This window comes from Cynara cardunculus (genome assembly GCF_001531365.2).
Source record: "Cynara cardunculus var. scolymus isolate 2C chromosome LG 9, CcrdV1, whole genome shotgun sequence".
Classification (NCBI taxonomy): Eukaryota; Viridiplantae; Streptophyta; class Magnoliopsida; order Asterales; family Asteraceae; genus Cynara; species Cynara cardunculus.
Window position 1 is genome coordinate 16846951 of NC_037536.1, and position 14513 is coordinate 16861463.

Sequence of the window (14513 nt, forward strand, 5' to 3'; positions counted from 1 at the left end):
CCCCTATATATATATATATACACACACACACCCCTTATTTCGAGAACCCAAAAAATTGTGATAACCTTGAAAACTTGTACATCATGTTTTATGTCATAGATTTATTTTCCATCTAAGAATAAGATTTAGAATATTAATTAAAACATATGTGTATATATATATATATATATATATACACACACACCTTATTTCGAGAACCCAAAAAATTATGATAACCTTGAAAACTTGTGCATCATGTTTTATATCATATGTTTTATTTTCCATCTAAGAATAAGATTTATAATATTAATTAAAACATATTTGTTTCACATGTCTTCGGTTCAAAATGTGAACTCTTTTGACATGAAAAACAAAATATACACGTAAATATGAACCAAATACACACACATATATAATAAACATATTATAAAATAAATATATATATATATATATATATATATATATATATATATTAATTAATATATTAAATACTATGAAAAAGTTTTAAATGATAAAAGAGTAGTAGAAGAAATGGGTTGAGATAGATGTTTAACCAACCTTACAAGGTTACTGAGCCTAAAATAATTTAGGCCCAAGTTAACAGAACCCAATTAAAACCAAGTTAAAAAAAGCGTAGCTAACCTAATATAATATATGGCCACGAACGCAGGGTCTTCTCCCACATCGACGATTGTTGCAATACGTAATGCGTTTATATTCTGAAGAAACGGATGTGAGGACACGACCTTACTTGAACAGGATCTGTTCTATAGGCTCGTACCTCTGTATTCTTGATTCCTAAGAAGACAGAAACCCATGTCTGGTTGATGAACCACGACCATGTAACCAGAGCGTGATTAACAGAAACCCATGGTCTTGGCAGGCCATGGCTCGGTAGATGATCGTTGTCATCCCATCTGATGGGTCCTGGCATGGTTACATGGTTGTCTGACAGATAACTATTACACCTTTTTCTTCTTTTTCATCTCGTTTATTCTTGCATAGCAAGTGCTTGATGAAATGCCTGAATGAGGTCGTGTCTCCTACAGGTATGATTCGTCTTTACTATACTATAATCACAGACAAAACAAAACAAATCAAACTCAAAGTAACCAAGTTGTTTTTGTTTTCGCTTGCGTCCAATCTTTTCTCCAGGGAGAAAGAGGTAGGCATGATGGGTGAAGGATACATGTGGATTATAACCAGTAAGACTACAAGCTTCCTGGATTCCTTGGATGTTGAAGCTATCAAGTTGAAGCAGGGGGGCAGTGGGCTTCAAATCGCATCAAGGGAGCTTCATGATTTTGAGTTGAATTGGAGAAAGGAATATTTTGCTTTAAACCCTTTTGTGGAGTTTAAGGAGGTGGATCCTAATGGTATATGGGCATATGATGCAGTTTGTGCACCAACATTGGGTGTTGATAGGGTACAAACTACGATTCCACAACTAGAAGAACATGTTACAGTAAGCTCTCCAACTCTAATCTCAATTTACTTAAAGATTTGATCTTTTTGGCACCAATGTTCGTATTCACATTTGTTACATATACCCACAAAACTTATTGTTCTTGGATCTGCAGGCGGGAGGCTGCAAAGTAATTTGTCAAGATTTGTGGTGACTGTTTGGGTTTTTCTGGTGCTTGTGCTCACATCGAGTTACACTGCAAGCGAGAGGCTGTGGGGTGTCGATGGCGTTGGCTCTTTTGGTGTCCAATAGTTTATCTTGTTCGTGGAAATGGTTTGGCAAAAATAAGATGCAGATACTAAGGTGCATGTTACGGGCATCCGTGAAATACATGTGCAAGATAGCGAAGTTCGATTTTGTTGTTCCGTTCTCTAAGCTGATTTCAATTCTGGTTGGATAATAGACTCTGGGGCAAATCGGCACATCGTCGTCTTCCATATATAATCTATAAAATGTAGTTGATATATTTCATCTTAATGTTAGTATTTGTCACCCAAATGCTTTTGTTGTTCTAACATTAGAAATACTGGTAAACAAAAAATATTTGGATAAAAAGTTGATTACCGACAATCCCAACCAGTCCTACACAGAACCCATCTCCAATGACACAATGTGAGGAGTATTTTTGGCTCATTCGATGGCTAAGATTAGCGGAAGGCCGGAGATTGAACCAGGAACATGTCTTCTATTTGGACAAAGTTACCATAGTCCTTTGTGAACTGAGTTATGCGCAATAGGCTATGTGTATTAGTACATGGACTATTTGGGCTAAAACTATGGTAACCGGTCTCGTATATAACTCGTCTCCAATACACTAACATGACGGGTTATTTTTTTCCCACTCAACGACTGAGGTTAACAAGATTAGTGGTGAGAACCGAAACTGGGTACCTGTCTTTGAAACTGGAACCACTCAGAAATTGTCGGTTTCGGAACCGATGTGATTGGTTCGGTTCCTAAAATATGGAACCGATGAGGACTGGTTCCAATTCTGGTTCTTTTTTTTTTTTTTTGAAACGGTTAACCGCTGGATACTTAAAACCGAAAAATGATAGCTACCAGCTATTTTTTTTATCGGATTAGTTTTTACCCTTTTTAGTATTTATTTATTTATGTTGGTACTTTGTAATAGACTAATAATTACATTTTTATAGTATGAAATGATAAAGAAAAATCTTAAAAAGTTAGACCCCGGGTACCTGGTACCATAATCGGTTCCAAGCGGTTCTGGACCAGATCCCAAATATAAAGAACCGATGTAATCGGACATCGGTTCCGGTTCCATGAATTTTGGTCGGGTACCCGACTTTGCTCACCCCTAAGCAGGATGGGAGGATCGAACTCAAAACTTGTCTTGTATTTGAATAAGGTCATCTTACTCCTTTGTCAACTGAGCTACACATTACATGAACTATCTTTGACCCGTCAAATAGTACGTTGCTTTAGCGATGACTTACAGTTACAGCTATTTTATTGCATTTTAACTATTCATTACATTAGTTGGAGACGGCTTACGTTCAGGTTTTAACGAAAGGTGACCAACCCTAACAGCAGTCATGGGCCTGAAATAAATTGGGCCCATAGTTCCCAAACCCAATTAAAACCCAAGTGAGCGGTGCAGGCTCTCCTCCCACATCGGCCATTGTTGCAATATGGAGTGTGTTTATATTTTGAAGAAACGGAGGTGAAGTCACGACCTTACTTGAACAGGATCTGTTCTATAGGCTCGTACCTCTGTATTCTTGATTCCTAAGAAGACAGAAACCCATATCTGGTTGATGAACCATGACCATGTAACCAGAGCGTGATTAACAGAAACCCATGGTTTGGCAGTCCATGGCTCAGTAGATGATCGTTGCCATCCCATCTGATTGGTTCTGGCATGGTTACATGGTTGTCTGACAGACAACTCCAATCTTTTTTGTTTGCATTTTAATTTTTATGGAATACGGTATGAGTCTCTCTGTCTGGATGATAGGTTTCAACTTACTAAGTAGCATGTTCATTTACATTCTTTTTATGCCAAACTTAGAGATGCAGAGGAGGCGTTCGATGAAATGCTTGAAGGAGATTTTGTTTCTTTTATGATTCATCTTTATTTTTATCATGGACTCCCTGTATGTTGGACTATTATAATTGATGGGTTCTCAAGAATGGGAAAATTATTGGGGCGTTGGAATCGTTCAGGAAGATATATACAAACTTGCAGAGGGTGTAAAGAGGTTCATGATTATGGCTTCCCAATCATGGAGTAGTGATCTTAGAGAGCCTAGATACTTGAATGTTCGGGAGGGTGTTAGGCATGTTGCCAACCCGTTTAACCCCAGACGCTAACGGGTGCAGCACTTCTAAGGTACGAGCTTTGAAGAGTTAAATTTCATGGTGTAGGTGGTTAATTGAAGCTTATGAATGGAAGAACCATCTCCAAAGCCATAGAAGTCGTAAATGTGATCGGAAAGGGTGATAGAAGGGTCGGTTTCTGGATGGTTCGCCAAGGAAATAGGAAAAAAGAACTCTTCTAACGGTGGCCTGAGAACGATCATCTGGCCGGGAGGGACTGTGACTATTCCGAAGCGTAGGAGGCCACAAATGAATGACAAGAAACTGAGAATTCTTGTTCCAGATAAGAATTTAGTACAACTGACTACCAGCGGGTTTTGTGGGGATGTTTTCAATTCTGCGTTTAATCTCTTAGATGCACATGTATTTGTTCCGTAACATGTTTGCTTCATATGCATTTGGTTTACAAAGTGAATCTTTTATACGTATAACTTTTGTTTCACAGACAAGTCAAAATGGTTCACATTGTGAAACAAATATATGTTTATCAATATCCTAAATCCTAAGCTTAGATGAAAATAAAATATATGAATTAACACATGATGCACTGGTTATTTCAACTTTGAAGTTTGAAGTTTCGACCTATTTGGCAATTTTACGAACCAAGACCAAAATTAAGTGTTATCTTTCTATTCTCTATATCGTATCATTTGTTTAAGATATATTTCCTCAATCACAACCATCCAGTGCTCAAATAGAAAAAGAAAGAAAAGGCAAGAAGAAATTGTTCAATTTTTGCAAAAATCTCTAAATAAGTTTATTGTACAAAATCACAAGTGATTCACCTGACTTTGCCCCGCGACCTGAAGACATGGCCAAAGTCACCCGCACACCTTTTTTTGGCCGTTAATGTAAAATCACCTATAATTTTACGCATGATATTGACAAACTAAAGTAGCACATATTATATATATATATATATATATATATATATATATATATATATATATATATATATATATATATTGACAAACTAAAGTAGCACATATATTATAGGATTATAGTGTCAGATAATACAACAAAAAATTAGAAATCAACCGGCCTAAACATATATTTTTTCTGATATTTTCCCATGTTAAAATCGAAAATCTGATTAACTTTAAAAGGGTTAACACCTTTACACCTAAAAGTTAAAGATGATTAGATGATCATAATCAGGGTTCGATCACGTACCGTGCCTACAAACTTGGTGGATATAAGGAGCCTGATACTGGTAACCGTTTCCAAAGTAATTCCCATGGTTAGGACCCATGTTGTATGTAACACCGCCCAAAAACGGGTATACACCACCCTCTGGAACGGCCCCACCACACGTAACACCGCCAATAAATAACGGAATGTGGTTCTCAGCTGCCGCAGGGTAGCCATAGGGTCTGGTGTCATACATGGACTGCGTTGGTGGTGCGTACCTATTGGTCATTCGAGGGTAAAAGTTCTTGTCGGCAGCAATGTTGGTGTTACGAGGCCCATATCCAGCTACGCCATTGGCTCGGGGTCTTTTGAGTTGAGGTTTCGAAACTTCTGTGGCTCGTTTCTTGTCGGCCTTGGCCTTCTCCAGCTGAAGAATCCGTTTTTGTAGTGGGTCCGAGGGGTACTGATCTTCGAGCTTGTGATCTTCGATGCATTTGATGACAGCTTTCAGAGCAGACAGCTCTTTTTCACTGGCATCATTCTGCTAACACAAGAACTTAAATATCAAGAATGTCCAACAGAGGGCATATGATCTAAAAATTTACAACGGGATGTGAGAATATGTGAAATCTCATCAAAATACATTCCTAAAAGAGCTCTAAAGGAAAGAAGGGGGATTCCAACATATATTGAGGAGAAATGGTCAACGTGAGACTCTAAGAGCATCTCCAATGCAAGGTTTTTATAAGCAAAAAGTGTCGCTTCTTACAAGAACCAACATCGTAGAGAATTCTTATAAGAACCTCAACTCCAGTGAGTTCTTGTACAAGAACCTTGAAGTTTGTGTGAAATGACAATTTGTTAGTTTTCTATGTATTTGTTTACAAAATATATAATAATTGTTGATCTTGAGAAAACATATGAGTTGGAAGAAATGTGGCAACAAAAAATACAAAAAGTAGATTCTTATAAGAACCTTCGTTGGAGATGCTCTGACATGCCGCCTACAATGAAAGCTAAATGGGCACAGATGGTCCAGGAGTGTCAGGAGGGGGCTACACGAGTACAAATGGCCCTAGAGTGTCGATCCAATTGGCTCTAATACCATGTGAGAATATGTCTGGACCCCATTAGATTACACTCCAAAAGGGACCTTAAGGAGAGAGGGATATTCCAACATATATTGAGGAAGGGCTAAATCTAGCCGATGTGAGACTCTCTTAACAATGGAAATACCTGTGTAGTGGGAGAACAATGTCGTTTTGCCTCGATCAGGTAGGATTTCAACAATGAAACAGGAGCAAACTGCTCAGTAAGCTCGAATGCAAATGCTAGGTTAACGGCATCGATATGCCTTCCACTATTGACTAACACATCAATTACATCTGACAAAACCAAAAAACAAAAGAGCATTAGAGCATCCACAATAGTGCTTATAGGCCGGCCTTTTTGGGAAGCTTATTGGCCACATCAGCTCGTAAAAACATCTTTTTGCTAAGGTTTTTGGATGTGGGTCCCACTTTTCTTGAAAAAAGCTCCACCATTGGGGATGCTCTTGAGACAGGTAAGATCTGCATCCATCTTACCCCGAGACCCTACCTTCAGGTGGGTGGGTTGTACCGGGTTTTTTTGGTTTATTGAGCCTACAGAAACAGTCCTGCATACATCTTATAAAAAAATTACCAACCTGGCATATTCTTGGACAATCCAAGAAAGCGGCAAAGATCAGCCGTCTGGCGACGACGAGATACCATTGGTATCAACATGGACAAATCGTTCTGAACAAAATCAGAATCAATACCAAACGTAGCAACAAGTTGTAAGAAAGCATGAGCCTCCAATGAGTTCCCATTGCTAGCATCCACATCAAGATCGTTTAATTTGGACTTCCAATCTTCAGCAATAACCTTTGCACGGGCCTTCACGTCATCAGAGATTAACTTGCAGACTGTATTTGCATCTAGATTTGTTAACAGGAGGCTAAGACACTCCATCAACATGATACATGTTCTTTGCAGACCTAAAAGATTCGAATCTTTTTTCCCATCTATGTAGAAACCATTGAGTGAATCTAAGACCAGGCCACCAGGATCGGCTGCAGCTTTTAATGCAATTGGAATCTCGCTCTTTATGGAAGCAAGATTCTTACGATTATCTGATATGAATTTGTGCAGCCCTCCAGAATCCATCTTCTTGCATAATTGAACAAGTTGGGGATTAGACAGCTTTTCCACATCATTTTCAGTTAACTTTTGCATACTATTTATGGTACATTCAGGCATAGATTGTTTTTCTTCCACAAAGCTAGCACAATCTTGGTCTATATTTCCGTTTCTGTGTTTGCCTAAAGTGTAAGCGATAGCAGTGACAGCAGAATCTCTCTTTTCTTGAAGCTTCACCAATGAAGCTTCTTCCTTGGTGAAAACAGCAGCTTGACGCTTCTCCAACACTTGTTGCGATTGAACTGTTTTTGTTTCAAACTCCTTTTCTTGGTCTTCAAGCACAGTAAAACGCCTCTTTAAGGACTTCTCAAGCCCATGAAAATGGTCCTCAATTTCTTTCCATTTCAAGTTAAGGGTTACAGCTCGGTGACTTTCTAGCTCAGCAAATGCTTTCTGAAGTTGTTGTATTTTAGAGTTTGTTGAAGCTAAGAGCAAAGCAACTGACTGGGTATCATCCATGGCAGGTAAGCAGTACAGTAAATAAGCCTTGAAATAAAAACAAGAAATGATTAATGCTGTGGCACAAGGAACTGCCAAAGGACATAACTATTATTAGGAAAAATTAAATTTAGGCAGGAAATCAGAATAGCATGAAAATTTAGAGATCTACGGGCTACTGGAGAATTGTAAAATCACATGACCCTGACGCATGTTTACCCCCAAACCCCACCTCCGGGCTTCGGGTGGGATATAGTTTGATTTGGCTTTATGTACATGACACTGATACATAATAGATTATTGCCATAACTTAAAACTTTTGTTGCAGGATCACCTGGTAAAACTAGGTTTAAATATAACAAATTAACAACACAAACAAATATCATACTTTGACCACTTGAAATAAAATATTTTCATAGTTTCAAGTGTTCGATGATGAACTTTGCTAGAATAGCTTTTGCGAAGGTAAAAGAACATCTTCGTTATCCAGGATGATAGCTCAATCATACTTGTGAAAAGGAAATGCAGAAAGGGGAACCTCACAATATCCACAGATCTCTTGGCATTCACAGAACCTTAATGATAGCTTTCTAAGGAATCTTTCTCCCAAAAGATAAGTATCCTTCAGTGCATTACTGTTACCTAAATCAACATAGTCCGTCACAATGCTCCTCCCCTCTGACTCTCCTCTTCGATTAATAATGCAAGAGTAATCAATGCCTACTAATTAAACAAATATCATACTTTGACCACAAGGGTGGTGCCGATTGGTTTGAGCTTGGGCTCCAAAAGTCAAAAGTGCCTAGGGTCCCAGGTTCGAGTCCAAGGAGGAATAAAAATCCCCTTGTGGCCACGGAGGTTCAAATGCAGTGACTCCGGGCTACCCGCAAAGCGGGTGGTCTCCCTTGGATTAGTCGGCTTGCATGGCGAGTTTGATATCTGGTTAATAAAAAAAAATCCCTAATCCGACATTGATCTCTTACTATAAATTTCAGAGTAAACCAACTTCAAAACCACTTGATCATGAAATAGTCACATGCCATCTTACCATCTAGCATAGCTTTGAGCTGATTAGCTCAATGCACTTCTTACAAGTCAAAACCGTAAATCATCAGAAATGTTCAACATCTATGAAACCCTAGCATTAACTCCCACGAAATCTGCCGGCTTGTTGATCATGCAGATCAACCACAGCATTTTACAAAAGAAAATCGAAACTTAATGTGACAAACAGATCGACCAACACACTGTGATCACAACTAGAAAGGAGATATATATATCTATCAACAGAAACCACACTAAGCCATAAAAAAAAAACCAATTACGAACCACAATATCAAAATCAATCATCGAAGCCTTAATATCAGCTACTAATGTCATAAGAGCTAGTGAAAGCAAAGTAATTGGATCTAACAAGTATGGTTGCATTAATTAAGGAAGCGGTTTGAGTGAACTTACAAGAGTAAGACGGTGCGTGGCCACGGAGACGGTGGTCACCGGCGGAGAATTGCACAGTTTGATGAAGCCATTCTGGTTTTGCTGTGCTTTGGAGAGAGGATTTGGAGGGGACGCAGCCAATTGTAGATAGAGAAAGGGAAAGTGAGCGCATTCGAGTTAACTTATAACCAGCAACTTTGATTATTATTTTTAATAGAGTTTTTTATTAAAATAATCATTGATCTTCCTTGACCATTAAAAGATCTAATTTCATTGTACACAATTATCAAATAATTATATTTTATTCTATACTATATCATAAGAGTCTTTTAATCATTCAAACCATTTAATTATTTTGCACCAAACTATTCAATAATTGCCAAACAATCCCTAAGTTTATCAGTCATGAGTGCAAAAATCCACATTCGCAATTACAGACTCTCTAAAGGACAAAAAAAAATTAACCTTTCTACTCTTGTTCGCAAAAAAATCAGACTTTTCACTGAGGTCCGCAAAAAATTTTATATTTTTCACCCAAATATGAGAAAAGATATTTTTCATCCAGTTTCGCAAAAAGAAAATTAAAATTGCGGCCTAATGTTGTTCTGATAAACCTTGTAAAAAATGGTTAAAAAGTAAAAGATAGCCAATTATTTTAATTATTATTTTTTATACTTTTGTAGCCTTTTTATAAGAAAAGTGATTATTATTTTTAATTATATGTTAAATATTAATTTTTTAATTGATTAAAAAGATATAACAAAAAATAATTGTGAAAAGGTATATAATACCTTCTAAAAAGATTCCTATAAGTCTTTCTTGGATATGATTTTTTTTCTTTCTTTGTTTCAACTTATTTTTTAAAATGTTTTGTCAAAATAAAGAAAATAAAAATATATAAAAATCTCCAAATTTAAAAAGAAACTTCAAAAATTATTATAATAAGAGATAAATATTATTCAGTATATTTTTATCAATAAAAAATTTTGAAAATAAATATCCAGATAAAGGAATGGTATTTTTATTAGATAAAATAAATATTTTAATAATATAATTGATATTATAATTTTCCGAATGAATAACCTGATGGAGTTAATACATTTTTATTTTCGAGATTTTAAAGTTTCATAATCCATTACAAAAAAAAATTATGAAGATTTCTGTTGGAGATGTTTTTTATAAAGTTCTTAACTTACTGAACTAAGAGTTGTTTTGTCTACCTCTTAATAGTTCTATTAAGAGGCAGTATCTGAATCGTTAAGATGTGAATCTTGTTTGGCAAAAAAAAAGTTTGTCTTTTAATGTATCTAAAATTCTCTGAATGATTTTGCATCATGGGTCTCCCTTAATCATTCAGCGTCATAATTTTATTGTGAACAATTATATTTCATTTTGCACCATATCATGAGAGCTTCTTGATCATTCTGATCACTTAATCGTTCTACAACAAACCATAATTTCATTTTTTGGTTGATTTCAAGAGATTTTTTTTTCGGTTTTTTGGTTAAATTGAATAGACTTTTTACGGTTTTTTGGTTGATTTCAAGAGATTTTTTTGGTACATTGTCTCATATAATTCTTAAAGAATTTACAAAAAGTTACGACACATTCCATCTTAGTCGAAGTATCGTCTGAGAATGAGGGTTAAGATGAGAAACATACAAAGGGATCTAGACCCTTGATAATATTTAATCACAAACTCACTCATAAACCACGATTGATATGGTGATTGATCCAGTACATCTCATTCTAGTGTGCATCCAATGGTGGAGATCTCTCCTTACGCTTCTCACATTGACTCTCATTCTCATCGGAACTCAATCATTCGACCTTAATGATAGAAACAATTAAATTATCTCTCTCTCTCTTTAATATCAAGTTACAGATTTTTTTTTCTTCAAATTCAGAAATTTCTACATACTCTGTTATCTTCTCTACTTTAACATGTATTTTAATACAACTGTCGTAGTATTAAAAGCAGAGTTTAACATGCATACATATATATACACACACACATACATTTGGGATCACGTAAGACCAATATGTTTTTGTGAGATCCGTAAGACCATGTTTTTACACTTGAAATTTCACAACAAAACTATGTGAAGGTAACCTTCACATTGTTTTTGCTGTGAAAGTTCGGGTTTTTTTTTTACCTTCACAACGTTTTACTATAAAGTTTCAAGTGTAAAAAAGTGGTCTTACGGGTTTCAGCAAAACATGTTGGTTTATATATATATATATATATATATATATATATATATTAAAAAACAAAAATTTTCCAAATTTTTAACATTTTAAAATAAGATAATTGTATAACACGGTTTCCCATAAAGTGACACAACCCACAACCCCTTTCCCCACTTTTTTTTTTTGCTTTTTCCTCTTTTGGCAGACTTATTTATCCATTTGCTAGTGCAATAAAAAGTTGCCTAAAGTTACAAAAATGGTCCCTGAGGTTTTGATCATCAGACATTTTTCACTTAAGACGTTTACAAATGTTTATCTGGGTAAACATTTACCAAATCATGTTATCTTATCAGATGAATATAGTAAGAATCAAAAATCTTACCCAATAAGCAAAGTCTTATAGGGTAAGTGAGGGCGATGACTCTTATCACGGTTAGCGCTTAACGGGTAAATTGTTGCATATGATTTTGACGAACTAAAATCTTACGCGATAAATGATAGTGTTAAATTTTACTGGTAAACACTTATCATATAAGTTTTGTAAGGGACTTGATAATATCTACCAAACTTCTTTTAAAACCGTTAGTCCAGATGTAGACAAAATGGATAATATTTGGTATGGTTAGTCTGAGATGCTACTGTTGTTAAAAAATATTTCTGAAAATATAAATTTAATGAAATAATGTATTTTTTTTGTGCAATTTGCCTTTTTCGAAGAGATTAGTTTTCTTTATCATCTCATCGTCTACCACTTCAAATACGACATTGAAATCAGTCACGAAATTAATCTTATCAAATCTTATAGAAGTGAATATTGCAACTTCAAACAATCAACTTTAACGATACATTTAAACACCCTCTAAAAGATACATCTTGTTTTTTGATATTGTATACATAGAGTATGCAATCGATGAATTTTAATACCAGGTATCTGAGTTTAAGGGGCTCTTTATCAAAATGTTTATCTGGTAAGTACTTACCCCGGTAAGAGTCATTATCTTCACTTACCGAGTAAGACTCTCCATCTTTATCATTGTTCTTACCGGATAAGATTTTTGACCCTTGTCATGTTCATCCGGTAAGGAAAATTACTTTGTAATCACTTACTGAGTAAGTGTTTAATAAACGGCCCCTAAGAATCGTCATCTTCACTTACTGGGTAAGACTTTTCATCCTTCTCATTGCTCTTACTCGGTAAGATTCTTGGCCCTTGTCATGTTCATCCGATGAGGAAATTTATGATATTATATACAAGTTTGTTGCTATAAGTCACGTGTAAAAACTATGGGGTATTGTCGTCCCTCCTAAGACTTGAAGTTTAACGTCATCGACACCAACACATCTCAAGCCTTTAAAACTTGAGTTATAATTATATAAAATTCCGACACTGACAAAAAATATTGATTTAAATAGATATTTATCTACCATATAGAGTTTTTTTTATGAACTTGGATATCCAACTCGCTATGCGAGCCGATTAATCTCAAGGCAAACCACCCATTTTGCGGGTAGCCCGGAGTCACCGCATTTGAACCTCCGGGGCCACAAGGGAATTCTTATTCCTCATTGAATTCGAACTTGAGACCTTTAAGCACTTTTGACCTTTGTAGTCCAAACTCAAACCAATCGGACACCACCCTTATAGTTAAAAAAAATCGCTCTTAAATAGATATTTATCTATCATGTAATTTTTTTTATTAACCTGGATATTCTGAATTTTCAGGTTTAGTAGAACAAGAATACAAAAATTTCATCTCTTTATATTTATGTTGTGTTCTCGAAACCTTTATTACCATGGAAAGGAAAGTAAAAAAAGAACTTGTGTTTTTGAAATTTTTTAAAAATAAAAATGAAAATAAACAGGAAAAAATAATGATAAGTTTCCTACCAAACGTGAGAGGAAAGAGAAGGAAATGATAAAAAGAAATTAAAACTCTTTAAAAAGATTATTAATATTACAAAACTACCCAACATTTCAGTTCAGTAGATATATTTTTAACAGATATATTTATAAAAATAACATATTTCGTTCATTTCCTATCATGTTCAAGAATATGAAACGTTAATTTTTTTCCGTTCCATTCAGAATGGACACACAAATGGACTGGATCAACAATAATGGAGGGATTCAAAAGAATTTTATACTTAAAACCTTAATTAATTGTAGATATTTCACTCTATCGGGAAAAAAAGGCCCAGAGGCCAAGGCCCCTGTGCCCATCCACCCCTGGTTCCATTATCTATTGAGAATACTTTTTTTCTAATTTTCTTTATTTTATCTCCAAAATTGAAACATGACGTTCGGGAGAAAGTGAGGGTGGTGGGGGACCAAGAAAACGATGATAGCCGTACTTTGAACAAGTCAATATTCATTGTTATATCATTTTAGTAGATGTTGTTAACGTATATATTTAAGATCTAGTTAAATTATACATTAAAATATAAAAAATAATGTTGATCTTGATATATATATATATATATATATATATATATATATATATGCATGTATATATAAGTAAATAAGTAACTTTGGGGACACGTGTCATGTTTCTGTGCGACGGTTACTGATTTTTTCCGCCTAAACATGTATTTAGACACAATTTTTATTACAGTTTAAATAGGTCTATTTAAATGACATATGTCCATCTACACATTTATTTTATCGTTTTAATGGTTTAACTGATTTCCCAAACTATTTAAAAATCTTTGGCGTGTTTTTTATAGTTTTTAAATCTGGAGGCCTCTTTTCCAGACTTGATGTAATATTATTCATTTATATTAAAAAACGATAAAAATAAATATATTCGTAAATTTTGTTTATTTATTTTAATTTTAATTTTATTAAATTTAGTATTTGCATAGAATTGTATGTTAATTTTGATGAATTTAATATGGGAGTGATATCATGAAAGATGGCCTACAGTTTTTAGTCTTTGCAGACTTCAATGCAGTGGTGACTTGAAGCTCCTACGGAGATGCTCATCTTTGACCAGATTAGCAATGATTTTTCTTTTATACCCCTAAAAAGGGGTGGCTAATGGCACCCCTATCATGTGCTAATGCCACCCCTAAGTAGGTTTCAATCATTTGTATTTTATAAATTTTTGTGTTTTTTTGTTTTTTGTGATGATTACTTTTTATTTTATTATTAATTAAAGAAAATTTAAATTAATATATATTATTTATTTAATTTCCTGTTTTATTTATTTATTTATATTATATTTTAATTAATATAAATTATTAATAAATATATATTATTCATTTTGTTTTCTGTTTTTTATTTGTGTATATTTTATTTATTTATTTATATT

General features: G+C 34.7%; 1 protein-coding gene and 2 non-coding genes across 3 annotated transcripts; 2 read left to right on the top strand and 1 right to left on the bottom strand.

The window, feature by feature from the left end:
- Positions 1-720: 720 nt before the first annotated feature.
- LOC112518788 lies at positions 721-937 on the top strand. The gene has a single exon (XR_003069860.1). It is a non-coding gene; the product is annotated as a small nucleolar RNA U3 (small nucleolar RNA).
- A 2199-nt stretch (positions 938-3136) lies between these two features.
- LOC112518791 lies at positions 3137-3352 on the top strand. The gene has a single exon (XR_003069862.1). It is a non-coding gene; the product is annotated as a small nucleolar RNA U3 (small nucleolar RNA).
- A 1506-nt stretch (positions 3353-4858) lies between these two features.
- On the bottom strand, positions 4859-9107 carry LOC112518459 (FRIGIDA-like protein 3). The gene is made up of 4 exons (XM_025126161.1): positions 9034-9107; positions 6603-7623; positions 6152-6300; positions 4859-5456 (listed from the first exon to the last, which is right to left on the bottom strand). Exons 2-4 carry the CDS (start codon positions 7594-7596, stop codon positions 4950-4952), a joined length of 1650 nt encoding a protein of 549 aa, XP_024981929.1. The 5' UTR covers positions 7597-7623; positions 9034-9107; the 3' UTR covers positions 4859-4949.
- Between the last annotated feature and the right edge of the window lie 5406 nt (positions 9108-14513).

Excerpts from the sequence above, each read along its gene's own strand:
- LOC112518459 (XM_025126161.1), bottom strand. The coding sequence starts at position 7,596 with ATGGATGATACCCAGTCAGTTGCTTTGCTCTTAGCTTCAACAAACTCT. Across the intron at positions 6,301-6,602 it reads ATTGTCCAAGAATATGCCAG|ATGTAATTGATGTGTTAGTC; the intron begins GTTGGTAATTTT and ends TGGTTTTGTCAG. Across the intron at positions 5,457-6,151 it reads ATTGTTCTCCCACTACACAG|AATGATGCCAGTGAAAAAGA; the intron begins GTATTTCCATTG and ends TTGTGTTAGCAG.